The 16,781-nt window shown below is 29.5% G+C and overlaps 2 protein-coding genes across 4 annotated transcripts; both read right to left on the bottom strand.

Moving 5' to 3' along the window:
* Nucleotides 1–637: 637 nt before the first annotated feature.
* Nucleotides 638–10,102, bottom strand: LOC123295138 (4-coumarate--CoA ligase 1-like). 3 transcript variants are annotated; one of them, XM_044876368.1, is made up of 6 exons: nucleotides 3,622–3,834; nucleotides 2,485–2,692; nucleotides 2,084–2,402; nucleotides 1,580–2,009; nucleotides 1,153–1,380; nucleotides 638–1,070 (listed from the first exon to the last, which is right to left on the bottom strand). In XM_044876368.1, exons 1-6 carry the CDS (start codon nucleotides 3,754–3,756, stop codon nucleotides 771–773), a joined length of 1,620 nt encoding a protein of 539 aa, XP_044732303.1. In that variant the 5' UTR covers nucleotides 3,757–3,834; the 3' UTR covers nucleotides 638–770. The 3 variants fall into 3 exon arrangements, with proteins under 3 accessions (XP_044732303.1, XP_044732304.1, XP_044732302.1); XM_044876369.1 differs by lacking the exons at nucleotides 1,153–1,380; nucleotides 1,580–2,009; nucleotides 2,084–2,402; nucleotides 2,485–2,692; nucleotides 3,622–3,834 and adding exons at nucleotides 8,363–8,590; nucleotides 8,709–9,138; nucleotides 9,209–9,527; nucleotides 9,602–9,809; nucleotides 9,900–10,102 and having other exon boundaries at nucleotides 639–1,070; XM_044876367.1 differs by lacking the exons at nucleotides 638–1,070; nucleotides 1,153–1,380; nucleotides 1,580–2,009; ... (1 more) ...; nucleotides 2,485–2,692; nucleotides 3,622–3,834 and adding exons at nucleotides 7,918–8,282; nucleotides 8,363–8,590; nucleotides 8,709–9,138; ... (1 more) ...; nucleotides 9,602–9,809; nucleotides 9,900–10,102.
* A 2,825-nt stretch (nucleotides 10,103–12,927) lies between these two features.
* LOC123295137 (luciferin 4-monooxygenase-like) lies at nucleotides 12,928–16,249 on the bottom strand. The gene is made up of 6 exons (XM_044876366.1): nucleotides 16,069–16,249; nucleotides 15,779–15,986; nucleotides 15,356–15,674; nucleotides 14,255–14,684; nucleotides 13,528–13,755; nucleotides 12,928–13,239 (listed from the first exon to the last, which is right to left on the bottom strand). Exons 1-6 carry the CDS (start codon nucleotides 16,207–16,209, stop codon nucleotides 12,937–12,939), a joined length of 1,629 nt encoding a protein of 542 aa, XP_044732301.1. The 5' UTR covers nucleotides 16,210–16,249; the 3' UTR covers nucleotides 12,928–12,936.
* Between the last annotated feature and the right edge of the window lie 532 nt (nucleotides 16,250–16,781).

Here is a 16,781-nt window from a genome sequence, read left to right as displayed (position 1 = left end):
TCGTGTAATTAACTATGACTTATTTGCGAAACATTACAAAAAACTAAAGTGATAATATGAACGGGTGAATATTGACAAACATTTTCAATAACTTGTGAAAAAGGGTCAATTTATGCCAGCAAACACAAGAAGCCAGAATCAATATAATGACTTAATTGACTTCCTCCCACTTTTCGGTCGGAGGTTTTTAACAACTTATTCAGTCTAAGTATTAGAACGTCTAATGGATAATTCATTCAGTAATTATTTTGTGGAAATTTTGTGGAAATCTTGCTTCCCTCAATCCTGTATATATTATTTATAATATGCATATTATATGATATAATTAATTATTAAAAATTAAATGCTTGTAAATATTTCCTAAATATAAATTTCTAGTTCTAGACACATGCAAAAATAAAGAGAGTATTAAAAAACAGAGAGTATTAAATTATTATAAAGATTTAATAGTTCTAATATTTATTTTGTTATCTTATGTACAAATGATAATAATTTAAATTTTTGACAACAAATATGAATAGGTAGAAAATTTTAATCACTGTAATTTTACATTAAAACGGTATAAAAATAAATTAAATAAACTTATTAATTATACAACTTAATAAATAAACTAAGTAATTATATTAATAATGCTATAAATAATTAATTAAATAAAAAATAAGAAGCGGTTTTAATATTCAAGGTACCTCTATGAATATTAAAATCGTTTAACAGTCTAATTTGATACAAATTAAATAGTTTTAATTTTATCCTAATTAAGTGTTAAATTTTTATTCATCATCCGTTAAATACTTCTTTGCTAATTCTACCAAAGCTCTTCTTTGAATTTTTCCAGTGGGTGTAGTTGGCAAAGTATCAACAAATACAATTCCACCGGTGATTTGTTTATTTGGATTCATACGTTCTTTCATATATGAATGTATTTCTTCTACTGTTGCCTCTGAGTTTTGTCGTTTTACAATAAATGCTTTTGGTCGCGCAACGTCAATTTTATGTGGTACTCCTAAAACAGCAGCTTCTACGATTGCTGGATGTTCTAACAGCACTGATTCCAATTCTAAAGGTGATATCTGGAAAATGAACAAGATTATTAAATATAATTCTAATTACGATATTTTACATTTATGAGATTGAATTGAAAATATCATTTACCTGCCATCCTTTACATTTAAACTGTTCTTTAATGCGACCATCAACATAAAAGCATTCTTCATCATCGTAGTAACCAAGATCTCCTGTGTGTAACCAACCATCTTTATCAATTGCTTCATTGGTTGCTTTTTCATTCTTGTAATAACCAGAAAATAAACATTTTCCTCTAAAGCATAATTCTCCTTTTTTATTGGGCCCTAAAGACACGCCATTTTCCACATCAAGAACCTACACATTAAAATAATTAAAGCTTCAAATTTAACGTCAAATTCAACGTGATTTTTCTGTATGTCTATCTGTTATAGGTGTTAAATTTTGTTTAAAATGGATTGGCTATACTTTTAAAGTATGTTTGAACGCAAGACGAGTACTATTTCAGAAAAACAAACTGTCAACTATCAAATCTATCGAATAACTTTTTGCTTACCTTAGCTTCAACACCAGGAACTAAATGTCCAACAGCAGTTGGCTTTCCGTAATATAATTTGAAAACACCTCCAGTTGTTTCAGTTAAACCATAACCTGAGGTTAATAATGCACGAGGAAATACTTTTCTGCCGTCAACTAAGTGTTGTTCAGTTGCTTTACCACCGCTAATACCGACCATTTGAACACAACTAAAATCGAAATCACACGCTTTTGGATGTGACACCATTCGAGCAAAAAAGGTCACCCCAACAATCATCCATGGGACCTTATACTTTTCAATAGTCTTCAAAGTATGTTCAGGTTCAAATGGTGGTGTTAAAATTCGAGTTCCACCAATTGTAATTACAACTAGAGTTACCAATACACCGGTGATCCAGAATAACGAGGACATATTTAAGACTGTTACATTATTTGGATATTGAGCAACTCTGTAATAAAAAGAAAAATTTAGTAATTATAATACAGACCTGCAAAACGGTTTTGTTTTATAAGAAGTACTTACAAAGCTAACTGTAATTGGAACAGTACAGAAGCATGAGATATCGATACACATTTCGGCAAGCCTGTTGTGCCACTCGAGGACATTAAAAGTGCAATATGATCTTGTGGATTTGTGAAGTTAACTGGTTCAAAATCATCATCCTCATCAATTGATGGAGTTAAAAATTGTGAGAAAGTTGCGTATTTGTTGGAGTTGCCAAAAACTACGATTTCCGTAGATAAACGTAATTCTTCAATAACTTCTTCAATAATTTTTAGGCAACTTTGCTCGGTGAAGATAATTTTTGGAGTTGTGATGTTCATTAAATGTTTGATATCAACTAAGAAAATAAATTAAAAATTAAATAAAGAAATAAATTTTAAAGTTCTTCCAGTTCCATTAATTGTTAGCTTGACACTTACATTTATTTAGAGATGGATCCAATGGACTTACTGTTGCACCAATGAGCAATCCAGCTAATAACGGTAAGGCAGAAGTAGGAGTATTTGCAGAACAAATTGAAATAACATCATCCAATCCAACTCCATGGCCACGTAATTCTTTTGCTACTTGAATACTGCGCTTTCTTATGTCAAAGTGTGTGGCTGTTTCTCCAGTTAAGGAGTATATCTAAAATTAAACATCATTGTAAATTTTATACTTTTCTACTAAACTTCAAAACTTAGTGGAAAGTGGAAATCTAAGCTGTGTATATATAAGTATAATCTGACCTGTCCATATCAGTCTAAATCTGACAGATTTTCATGTCAGGTTATATATTGTCAGATCTGGCAAATTATCATATCAGGTCTGATATGAAGGGTTAATCTCCGCTTTTTTTAAGGTTTATCAAAACATTTTTTCACGGGTCTTTAAGGTGTTCTAATTCAAAGGACTGTCGGTCTTTTAAACAGTTGCGTCATATGAAATAGGGAAATGAATACATACCCGAAGTCAATTAGGAGAATTTTCTATAGAAGAGAATTTTCATACAACGATTCACTTATAGTATTAAACAAAATATGTTTTTTCTTTTCAAGGCTTTAATTTTTTGGTTTTTATTACAGAAAAACTGGCAAATTATGCAGAATTTTTTGGTTTTTAATACAGAAAACCGGCAAATTATGCAGACATTGATATAATTTGTTTTCGCCGATACGTTTAGGGAAAATTTCATTGAGTTTCTTCGATTTTTTCAAAACTTTGAAATTACATTTCGACTGTCATGAACAAAAGTTAAAAAGCGAATTCAAAATATTTTAGAGGCATAATAAAACAAAGATAAACGTTTTATGTTATTTGTTTTACTAACAAAAACAAAATTTGAAGAAATATGCTTAAAATTTATTCTGAATGAATTTGATATTTTTCTCAAATGAAAAATTTAAATCTATGCCTCAAATGAAAAATAAAATGAATCACCTTGAAATCCTACAAATGTTTCTCTACAAATGACACAGCTTTTGTAAGAAATAATTTTATAATATTTACTACAGCTTGATAAATACCAGTTCCCTTAAAAGTTACATAATAAAAATTTGATTTATAAAAAAACTTACTTGTGATATTTTGTCTCCATGTTTTGTTAGTTTGTCTAAAATAAATTTTCCCACACTACAATCTTGTTTCACTGGGAAATTTTGTCCTTTAAGAATGATTTCTTCCGGTTTTTGTTCCGTTGATAAAACAACCATTTTTTATTAATTAAATTTGTATTAATTTAAATGAAATTAATAAATAATTAAAATAATTAATAATCACTAAACTTAATAATGATTGACTTTCACGTCACTCGATTGATTCAAACACACAAAAATCAGTTTTATTTATACCAATTTAAAATTGGTGACGTTTTTGTAATCTCTAATAATTTAATCGATACTTTTGTGTTGCTAATGATGGATTAAGAATCTGACATAATCAATTTATCAAAAAATTCGGACGTGCAAATACTATTTTTCTTTTCATTTAGATTTTGAATTTTTTAAAAGCAAGTGGAAGATAGATATATGTTAACAATGGCAGAGTATAAAATAATAGTGACTTTTGTCCGTTAATATATTCGATTTAAATTAGTATTTCTAAAAGTTAGTTTGTTTATTTGGTTGTCGTTCTATTACACCGAAATTCGAAATGGTTGATGTGATTTTTGTGCACAGTTTCTGGAGATCCGAAGAGTGACATAGAATAGTTTTATTTTCGAAGAATATTCCTTTGTGAAAAGAAAGTTCATAATTATATCAATAGATTTCTTGTAAAAATATGAATATGGCTACAAAGTTGGTGGGAATTAATAATTTAATGAAATCGTTTTCCTATGTAATCTGTAATAACAACACCGGAAAATATTTCTGCGTGTTCCTGTTATAACACAGGAAAATAATTGTTTTCAAATTGTTCATTCCTGCAAACTATATTTTCATATTTTTTCAGGTAATCTAATGGCATAATGTTGTAGGGAATTTAATATTTTATGGAAGGTTTCTAGTCGTAATATCGTAAAATCGATCGTTTCGAAGTAATAGACTGACAAAGTCATTTATAGTTTTATAAGGTATGCCATTGTTGACCAAAATCGACCCTTGAGCATTGAATATGAGTTAGTTTCATCATTTTAAATTAAAAATAAGGTTTCTATTGGAAGTTTTGAAAATCTTATTGCAAGTTAATAAAATGAACACTTTGGTTCAAAACATTAAAAAAAAATTATTTTAGAAAAAAAAAGTTTATTATTTCATTGAGATTTTTAATTTATACGAAATCTTTTTTCTGTTTGTAAGACCTAAGACCTCGTCCGTATGATTAAAAAAATTTATTATTTTAATCATACGGACGAGAAGGAATATATTTGTCTTCGAAATCACATTCTTTATGGCACTTCCAAGATATATCGATTATAGGTATACACGAATTGCTTGTTTTGATTTGATTTTCAAAGAAAGATTGGACATCATTTTCCTAGTTAAACGCAATGTCGCTATTTCTGTAACAGGCAAGCTTCCACTGTTATGACAATTATGAAGCTTATAATAAGTACTATTATTAGCAAAATCGAATAACATAATTTTGAATAAAAAATTGTATCTCATAGTTTAAAGAGAAAAAAATTGCGAAATTAGAAGCAAAGACGCGGGTAGAAGCTAGTTTGGTTTATAATTTTTAAAGCAGGCCCGAAATCATTTAAGGGACAAAAATTTTGGCATGATCGAAACCTCTTCTTCAAATTATTCTTTTCAAATAAAACTCTCAATTAAATGCTACTATATTTATGCGCAACATCTTTCCAAACAAACCGGAATTTTGCATAATTTATTTCATTTAGGTTCGTATTAAAAAATTTATGGTTACTTATGTACTACACAAAAATTAAAATTCGGATTGATCGGAATGCTCACCAAATTTTATGGACATTGGCATTAACTTATTCCTTTTATTTCCATATTTTCAAACGATGTCTTTGAAATTTTAATAAAAATCTTATTGTTGCTAGTAGATTTCAAATCGAATATTAATAAAGGTACATGTGTTTTTGATCTAAGAAAATGATATCAGATGTTAGAATTTTTGAAAACCGGTCTTTCGCAATATATGATACTGTCGTGCGATTTTCAGATTTCATAGATTTCATAGTCTAACCAAATAAATAAAACTAAATAATTTTGTAAATACAATTATTTTATCATAGAATTCCACAAATTAGCGCTCAAAAAAATTATAAAATGAATATACCTCCTAACCAAGCTCATTTAAAAATTTGCTGAGTATTATTTTCCGTATTAACAATAATTTCAATATCTGTATTGTATAAATTATTGGTATATTCAGTATTTACAAAACATTCAATATCTCCGTGAAAAAACGATTAAATTTGGATCGCCGTCAGCTAATTTGAAACACGTGCCGTGAATTTTTTGATTCAGTAGCTAAAAAGTTTTAATCACTCCCATCACCATTTGCTTAGGGCTTAAAGAGTAATTACTGTATGAGAAACTTAATAAATGCACCAATAAGCTGATTCTTTTTCTTTAAAAAAATTTAAGTATTTGAATATAAGATAAAAGACTATTTGTAGGAAAATTTGTCATAAAAAATTTTTTAATCTGCACTTTGAAAAGAAATAAATTTCGATTTTTGCCCCAATTTCCTAGATCAGTTTTTCGTATTTTCAAAATACGTATTTTTGACTACCAAGTAGTCATCATCAGTAAGAATTAGCTAGTGAATGTTACTCTTTGCTAATTTTGGACTTGCACGTGCAGTCCGCCACCAAATTAGCAAAGAGTAACATTCACTAGCTAACTCTTACTGATGATGACTACTTGGTAGTCAAAAATACGTATTTTGAAAATACGAAAAACTGATCTAGGAAATTGGGGCAAAAATCGAAATTTATTTCGACATATCCTAGAGTTCTCATTTATTATCTTCGATAATACTTTGAAAAGAGTTTTTTGTGTAAACCAAACACGATAACAAATAGGCAAATTATTTTTTTATTCAAAAATGTATGTTTGTTTTTGTTTAGTTTAAAAAAGAAAACTGAGAGATGAGAAAATTTTTGTTCATAAAACTTAACAGAAAAAAAACCTGTTTCAGAATACAAATCCATAAAATTTTCAGACATGAAGAACAGAGTTTTAATGTAAGTAAAAATACACGCCTACAGGATATATTTTGGGTAATATTTCCCTGAGGGGTAAATTTATTGGACAATTTAATTTGACAATTTCAATAAGCCCTTTAAAATTTTAATTGCACCCCTCGATTTAATTCTCGATAGGAAGGTAAAATTTTCCGGTGAAAATTTTATGTTCATTTAATTGTACAGGATCCCGAAGAATAGATTTAAAAAAATATAATTAGTGTGATGAGCGAGATCAAGGCTATAGTTATCTCTTGCACTTGACGGTTGAATCTTGATATTGATCTTACATTATTAGTTTTTGCCTTGGCCTTGATAAAATATGTCTTGATTTTGCAGAATCAAATCTTGGTCTTGCAGAGTTCATTCTTGATCTTGCAAAAATTATCTCTTAATCTAAAAATTATCATTAAAAATTAAGTCTTGGCCTTGGTTAATCGAGTTTTTGATTTTGCATCAACCAGTCTGTTTTTACTTTACTTTTATTATATATATATATATAAGTTTGGAAATGTCTGGTTATGAATCTTGGCCTTTCAGAGGTGGGTCTTGGTCTTAATCTTAATTCATATAGATAGGGTCTTGGTATTGATCTTGTCAAAGTGGTGCTATGTTGGTCTTGAACTTGCCAAGAAAAATTGTTTTGAAAATTTGAAAAATGACCAAGATCCAGACTGCAAGATTGAGATTAATTTTGTCCATCACTAGTATTGAGTAACTTTTCTCCGTAGTCGAATATTACTCAAACACTCCCCAAGACCCTTACTCCAAAATATTTCATAGATCTGAACGTTGATTTCCAAATCTCAAAAATACGTGTTTTTAGTTTTGTTTTGTACTATAGAGCTATCCAAAATGAAATAACTGAATTCGAAGACCAACAATTCGATCCTGCTCAGTGATACCAGCAAATTAATTCGGCTGAATTGTCAAAATTAAAACAAAATTTTTAAATAAATAATAAATAGATTTATTATAAAATACAATTAAGCAATAAATTTCAATTTCCTTAAAACATAACTATGTACAAAAAAATATTAAAGATATATACAATAAAATATTTATCACTGTAATTTAACGATATAACGACTTAAATATTAATTTAATTATAAATTATTTACAAAGTACTTAAAATAATTTTTTAAATAATTAAATCAAAAGTATAAAAATGTTTTTAAATTTAAGGTATCTTTAAAAATATTAAATACAACCTAGAAGCAAATAATGTGATATAAATTAATTTGTTTTATATTAACCTAATTTGGAATTACGTCTTTATTCATCATTACTCGCTAAATATTGTTTTGCTAATTCTACTAAAGCTCTTCTTTGAATTTTTCCAGTTGGTGTAGTTGGTAAAGACTCAACAAATATAATACCGCCGGTAATTTGCTTATTTGGATTCATGCGTTCTTTCATGTATGAATGTATTTCTTCTACTGTTGCCTCTGAGTTTTGTCGTCTTACAATAAATGCCTTTGGTCGTGCAACGTCAACTTTGTGTGGTACTCCTAATACAGCAGCTTCTTTGATTGCTGGATGTTCTAACAATACTGATTCCAATTCTAAAGGTGATATCTAGAAATAGAAAATGTTTGATAAATAAAACCAACTACGATATTTGACGTTAACTTAATTTTATTAAAAAGGACAATTACCTGCCATCCTTTACATTTGAATTGTTCTTTAATGCGTCCGTCAACATAAAAGCATTCTTCATCATCGTAGTAACCAAGATCTCCTGTGTGTAACCAACCATCTTTATCAATTGCTTCATTGGTTGCTTTTTCATTCTTGTAATATCCAGAGAACAATAATTTTCCTCTAAAGCATAGTTCACCTTTTTTATTTGGACCTAGGGATGCGCCACTTTCAACATCAAGAACCTACACATTAAAAAATAACTTAGTTTTCAAAAATATTATTGTTAATGTTAACAAATGTATACAACTCATATTAATCAAATGTATACAAATGTAACTCTTCAGCTAATTTAATACCAACCTTAGCCTCGACACCAGGAACTAAATGCCCAACAGCAGTTGGCTTTCCATAATGTAGTTTGAAGACATTTCCAGATGTTTCGGTTAAACCATAACTTGATGTTAATAAAGCACGAGGGAATACTTTTTTGCCATCAACTAAATGTTGATCACTTGCTTTGCCTCCACTTATACCCATTACTTGAACACAACTTAAATCAAATTCAGATGCTTTTGGATGTGTTACCATTCGAGCAAAAAATGTTACTCCAACAATAATCCATGGGACCTTATACTTTTCAATAGTCTCCAAAGTATGTACAGGTTCAAATGGTGGTGTTAAAATTCGAGTTCCACCAATTGCAATTGCAATTAAAGTTACTAATACGCCGGTGATCCAAAATAATGAGGACATGTTCAACACTGTTACATCATTTGGATATTGAGCAACTCTGTAGATGAATAAATAATTAAGTACTCTGCAGATTATAAAACGAATTTTAAAATATGAGAAGTACTTACAAAGCTAACTGTAATTGGAGGAGTATAGCGGCATGAGAAAGAGATACACATTTTGGCAGACCTGTTGTACCACTTGAAGACATCAAAAATGCAATATGATCTTGTGGATTTGTGAAGTTAACTGGTTCAAAATCATCATCTTCATCAATTGATGGAGTTAAAAATTGTGAGAAGGTTGCATGTTTGTTGGATTCACCAAAAACCACTATTTCCGTTGATAAACTCAATTCTTGGATAACTTCCTCAATAATTTTAAGACAACTTTCTTCGGTGAAGATAATTTTTGGAGTAGTTATGTTCATCAAATGTTTGATATCAACTAAGAAAACAATTAACAAAATTATAATAATGAAACTAGTATTTAATTTCTTTTTTGTAGCAACTTGCACTTACATTTATTTAGTGAGGGATCTAATGGACTTATAGCTGCGCCAATATATGTTCCAGCTAATAATGGCAAAGCGGAAGTAGGAGTATTTGCAGAGCAAATTGAAATAACATCACCTAATCCAACTCCATGGCCACGTAATTCTTTTGCTACTTGAATACTACGCTTTTTAATATCGAAGTGTGTGTATGATTCTCCAGTTAAAGAGTATATCTAAAAATTTAAATTTTTTTTGTAAGGATTCGATAATATATTTATTTCTTAAAGTTTGAATTACAAAATTGTGTTTTAAAGAATACTTACTTGAGATATTTTGTCTCCATGTTTTGTAAGTTTATCCAAAATGAATTTTCCCAAACTACAATCTTGTTTCACTGGGAAATTCTGCCCTCTGAGAATAATATCTTCCGTTTTTTGTTCCGTTGATAAAACAACCATTTTTGTATTGATTAACTTAGTTCTGATTTAAATCAAATTAACAAACAATTAAATTTGATTATTGATTGATTTTTAGTCAATTGCTTGATTTGAACACAATCGAGTTTTATTTATACCATGTTCAGTCAGTGCTATGACGTTTTAGGTATGTAATCTCTCAATAATCAGATACGTTTTGTTTCTAATGAGCAGTTTAGATTCTAAGTACTTGACTTAATTCACATTATCAAAATATTCGAAGAAGCTAATTGTATGCTTATTTTTCTTTTTTTTAAATTATGATCACATTGCGTGTTTTACTGCCAAGGTCATACGCGCAGTGTCAGCAGGTATTATGTTATTATTATTATTATAATTTTCTTTTTTTGGGTGTATGCAGTTGCGAATATCTTCTTAATTAAATACTTGTTCACTGAGTTTTTATACCATGTATATATGAAATATACATAGTATATTAAGTTTAGTCCCAAGTTTAGTAACGCTTAAAAATATTGATGCTACGAAAAAAATTATGGTATAGGTGTTCATAAAATCACCTAATTAGTCCATGTCTGTCTGTCTGTCTGTCTGTCGTCTGTCGTCTGTCCGTCTGTCATCACGATTACTCAAAAACGAAAAGAGATATCAAGCTGAAATTTTTATAGTGTGCTTAGGACGTAAAAAGTGAGGTAGAGTTCGTAAATGAGCAACATAGGTCAATTAGGTCTTGGGTTCGTAGGACCCATCTTGTAAACCGTTAGAGATAGAACAATAGTTTAAATGTCAAAAATGTTCCTTATAAAAAATAAACACCTTTTGTTTTAACATTTTCTTGTAAACATCACCGTTTACCCACACGCTATTAGGTGCAAATTTTATAGTATGTATTAATATGGGAATATCAGTTAAGTGTGTGTGGTTACTTAAGAGTGGATATCTTTCTTTATTTACTTCGCGTCAAAAAACAAACAATTGCGTCATCAACACTGTCTATACATGGTATTTCAACAATTAACTCAGTCAATTGTTTGCTTTCACTTGTTTAGATGTAAAATCTTCCAATCTTCTATAGTCTCAGCAACAGCTCCGATTTTGATTGTTTTTTCTAAATGTGTGTTTTCTAATATTACTCAAAATTAGAAACATTCTAATTTCAGGAAATAATTTTTTAGTGCTTTTAAGGGAAAAATTATTTTTAAATTATTTTTTTGCAATATTTATGAATATCTCAATTGATATTATTTACATTTTTTTATCAACGATGTCTTCCTCGATCTTTGTTAATAATAAATTATGTTATTTAAACAATAATAGCAGGAGAAAACTGCTTTTTTTTTGCAATATAGTGAAGATAGATAATATTTATAAGAAAGTGATAATAATAACATTTATGTAAAACAAATTTTTTTCGTCGTTTCATAGAAAAATGAGCTGTTTCTGGTTCAGTAATTATTTACATTGTTAAAAAAATAACAAATCCATTTTCAGGAAAATAATATTTTTACTATTCCTGGTGATAGAATTATCTGTTCTTAATGATTATTATTTATTTATATTATTTATAAAAACGTCATTATTAAATAAATATATTTACAGGAAAAAACAATATAAAAACAGGCTTAAATCATTTTCCAAAAATTAAATAGGAGCATCTTCTGTTTATTAATGCAATTACAGGATGGGATACAACATTAGATTTTTATAGAAAGGGTGAAAATCATTTTGTGAAAACTTGCAATAAAATTACGTGATGCAACTTTAAGTTTTTTTATTGAGAATCAACAAGAAGAAGTACTTATTAACGAAGATATATTTTCTATTCTCGAACGGTATGGTGCAAAAACTTTCATTGAATTGAAGCATATAAATCCTTTGTAATTCTCGTTTCAAAGACGAATAGTGTTCCAATAGTAGCATTCCCTCGTAGAGAAACTGCAGCTCAGCAGCATATAAAAAGAGTTTATTTGCAAAAATTCTGTTCGATAAATAATTCTCAAATACTTCCTGGAAACTAGGGTTTAAAAAAATAAAATCATTTAGCACCAGTGCAAATGACGCAACCTGCATCACAGGAAAATATTTTAAATACCATTTTTTGATCCCGCAAAACCGTCTGCGGGGTAGGTTCTGGATACCGAAAAAGTGGTTTGCATTGGTCACCTGTACACGTTGTAAATACATTGAAAAAATTTTTGGTTTAGTGAAATTTTTATAACGTGCTCAGGCCGAAAAAAGTGAGTTTGAGTTCGTAAATGAGCAACATAGGCCAGTTGGGTCTTGGGTCCAATTGAGCCAATTGGTCCAATCTGGGGTAGGCGGTGGACAGCCTCAGGGTAGTATGTGGAAACCTCAAGGTAAGCAACAAGAGTGTTTGGGAGAGTGTAAAAAAAATACATTCGCTCTGGAACTGTAAGATATAAATAGTTCTTAAAATACAGTCGAAATAATTTTCCTGTAAAAGTCTACCGGAGAGTTGTATATTAATTATTTTTATTTTTATTTGGACCACCATGTCATTTAAACGTCGCTGTGGTGTGAAAATCCGCATTTAAAGTTCTCGTAAATTTCCAAAGAGTAGTGAAAAGGTGCGAATGGAAAAAAGTCAGAGTTCACATTTTTTTAAGCGTGGCATTGATATCCATAAAGTAAATTCTTATAGTAATTTAATTTTAGTAAGAACAAAATACAAAGAGTAACTATGTACTTTTCTTATACTTTTTCCTGTAATTTATCACTGCAGTTTTATGTTACATTAACATGAATATAAATTAAAATAAACATTATCTTAGAGAATTACAATTAAATAAAACAATATAATACAATGTTTTAGTAATTATAAAACATATCTTAAATTTAAAAAATATCTTAATATTCTAATTTGATATAAATTAATTTAATTTCAATAAAATGGAGTGTTAAGTCTTTATTCCTCATCACCAGTAGCATACTGTTTTGCTAGCTCCACTAGACCTCTTCTCTGAATTTTCCCAGTCGGTGTAGTTGGTAAAGACTCAACAAATATAATACCACCGGTGATTTGTTTATTTGGATTTACATGTTCTTTCATATAAGAAAGTATATCTTCTTCTGTTGCATTTGAGTTTTGTCGTTTTACAATAAATGCTCTGGCTCTTGCAACGTCAACTTTATGTGGCACACCTATTATAGCAGCTTCTTTGATTGCTGGATGTTTTAGTAATACTGATTCCAATTCTATGGGCGAAATCTAAAAATAGGAAATTATAAATCTATAAATAAAATTGATTAACACAGTAACTACCAATTTTCTAAATTAAGCAAAATTCGAAGCCTACGAATAAATTGGCTTTAAAGATTGAGATTTACAATCAGAAAGGGTTTCAGAAATTCATTAACTCTTCAAAATGGCAGTCCATTTGGGCATGTAAGTAATTTTGGTTCTTTGTAAAGTCAAGCCGTCATTCTACGTTCGCTTCATGCTTTTGCAAAATAAAAGGGATCAAGTCAAGTGAATTTGACTTGATGAATTAATTACCTGCCATCCTTTACATTTAAATTGCTCTTTAATTCGACCTTCAACATAGAAACATTCGTTATCATCATAGTAACCAAGATCTCCTGTGTGCAACCAACCATCGTTGTCTACTGCGTCAAATGTTGCTATAGGATTTTTATAATATCCAGAAAATAACGCTTTTCCTCTGAAACATATTTCACCCTTTTGGTTTGGACCCAAAGATACACGACTTTCCGTATCAACAATCTACAAAAAATATGTATAAAGGCTTTCATAAAACAACATATTAAAACGAGTTGTGATGAATATGGATTTTAGGTCTGAAAACCAAGTCGATTACTTGAGCGATTAAATGAAATATTGTATTTATTGATAAAAGTTACTATTTCAAAAAATTTGTTTGTAATAGATATTTTCCATTAGTAAAATAGAAATATTCCAAATTTGGATTACATTCCTCTTAGTGTACCTTTCTATTTTATGCTTCATAGATATCCTCAATTTCTTATTAGTAATAATTGCGAATTGTTTGCTTTCGTTTTTGGTGGACCATCACGGCTTGAAAACGTATACAGATATATCGAAAACATAGACAGACAAATATACAGTACATTACTCCGTATAGTTATTCAAAAATTATTTTTTCGATTTTCTGTGTAAAAAACTATTTACAATTATAGTAGACAGTAGACAGTCAGTATCTATCTGCAGACACCAATTTTAAATAATATAACTTGATTCTTACCTTACATTCCATACCAGGTACTAACATTCCTAAAGCACTTGGTACTCCATAATTCAATTTAAACACATTTCCACTTGTTTCGGTCATACCATAACTTGAAGTTAACCTACAATTAGGAAATACTATCTTTCCATCCGCTAAATGTTTTTCGCTTGCTTTGGCACCACTTATGCCAACCATATCAAGACTCCTTAAGTCGTAATCGCCCACTTTTGGATGTGTCACCATTCGAGCAAAATATGTTACACCAAGTACCATCCAACTGACCTTATATTTTTCAATTGTTTGAAAAATATGTAACGGCTCAAATGGTGGTGTTAAAATACGAATTGTACCAATAGTGATTGTAAGTAAAGTTATGAATACACCCGTTATCCAAAATAAGGAAGACATATTTAACATTACCATAGTTGATGGATAACCAGCAAGCCTATTACATTGAAATTTTTGATTAGTATTTGTTTATGATTTCCGAAATTTTAATAACACTCAGGGTAAAGTAAAACGCTACGAAAGAGTTAATTTTGCTGATGTAATGTACGAAATTTGAAGAAGATATAAGCTTTTGATGATCAATTATGTTTAGCAGCTTATTAAAGGTTAAATTGTAGTGTAATTTTAATCAAAACATGTCTATGATGCCAACGGTACATATTTGCTTAAATGTTTTGTTAATAAGTTTAAAACTGTTTAAAAAGGCATATTTTTGAATTTTAGAAGTGTTGATTACTCTTGAAATATTTGAATAACAAGCCAATACATTTAAGAAAACGAAAACCTTTGTTTTTTTTTTTGTAAGGCAAAATAACTCCCTTCACAGACATAATTATAAGATCAAAAAATCCAAAACTGTTGGCAAATATTTACTGTTTACTCCAAATAAAAAATTTGTTCTATAACATTCGATTTTGACAAAAATTGTAAACGAAAATAAATTGTCACAGAGAAGAATATTAACGATCTTTGCCAAGGTTATCAGCCCGGAAAAGAGTTTATCCAATTTTAGTCACTTGGGTACTTCTTTAGTGTCATCATGATGACATAAATTGACTCATTCGTAAATTTGGTTGTTACTAAAAATGCTGGTAATGCATAACTCACATAACTAGTTGCAATTGAAAAATCATAGCTCCGTGGGATATAGACACACACTTTGGTAATCCTGTAGTACCACTTGAAGACATTAAATAAGCAATATGATCATATGGGTCAGTGAAATTGACTGGTTCGAAATCATTTGCATCATCGATTGAAGAATTTAAAAATTGTGAGAATGTTGTATGTTTATCGGAGTCACCAAAGACTACTATTTCGGTTGTTAAATGCAATTCTTGGATAACTTCTTCAATCATTTGAAGACAACCTTCTTCAGTGAAGATAATTTTTGGATCAGTAATATTCATTAAATGTTTGACATCAGCTAAAAAATAGTAAAAAATAAATAAATTTAGTTTATGGATTAGTGTGTGGAATTTAGTTTTTTGTGTACGTCTTCTTATCTTACATATCTGAAAGAAGCCTTACATTTATTTAGACTAGGATCCAATGGGCTGACTGCTGCACCAACGTATGTACCAGCTAGTAATGCCAAAGCAGAAGTTGGATTATTAGAAGAACAAATTGATATAACGTCTCCAAGGCGAACTTCATGGGCCCGTAATTGTTTTGCTACTCGAATGCTGCGGTCTTTTATTTCACGGAAAGTGTATGATTCCCCAGTTAGAGAATATATCTTTAAAAAAAAAATGTTTTAGTGCTTCGGAACAATTGTTTTAAATAGATTATAAAGTTTATGAAACAAATTTAATACATACTTGTGCTGTTTTGTCTTCAAATTTGTTTAATTTGTCTAAAATAAATGAGCCCAAGCTACAATCCTGTGTTAAGAAGGATACATTTTGACCTTTGACAATAATTTCTTCTCTTGGTATTTCACCCTTGTTTAAAGCAACCATTTTGAATAATTTAAGGACAACAGTTATTCAGTTGAATTGATGCCTTTCAATCAAATTGTTTTGGTGATACAAATCAGTTTTATTTATAACAGCTTGATGCAATTTTGCAATTAAAAGTTGATAAGATGGTTGTTGCATAATTCATTTCATTAGCATGTGGCTGTTTCGAAACTTTTCTCTTATAAAAAAACATATCAAACTACTGATTGTTGATAATTTCAAGAATACGATAAAATATCTTTTAAATTATTAAGTTGTGTACCTAAGCCTAACCTTAGACATATTGAAAATCGCCACAGTTACCTCCATCAATTTTTAGGGGAGTGGAACAACTTCATTGACTCTTCGACCTAAAAATTTTCAAGCGTAATCTTTTTTTGCTAACTACCGTGGTGAGGAGTGGTAGACCTTGACAGTAAGTAATAAAGGCTAATCAAAAATCTTTACATTGTTTTAAATTAACTTGTCCTGTATAATAAAATTGCTTGTCACTAAATCAACAAAAAAAAAATTGTGTAACTACTTGAATAATATCAAGGCATGGTAGTTTTGTTCTTCTTGGTATACCGGTG

Source organism: Chrysoperla carnea, chromosome 3, assembly GCF_905475395.1.
Source record: "Chrysoperla carnea chromosome 3, inChrCarn1.1, whole genome shotgun sequence".
Lineage (NCBI taxonomy): Eukaryota > Metazoa > Arthropoda > Insecta > Neuroptera > Chrysopidae > Chrysoperla > Chrysoperla carnea.
The sequence above is the reverse complement of the archived record's forward strand: the minus strand, read 5'-3'. Positions and strand labels throughout refer to the sequence as shown.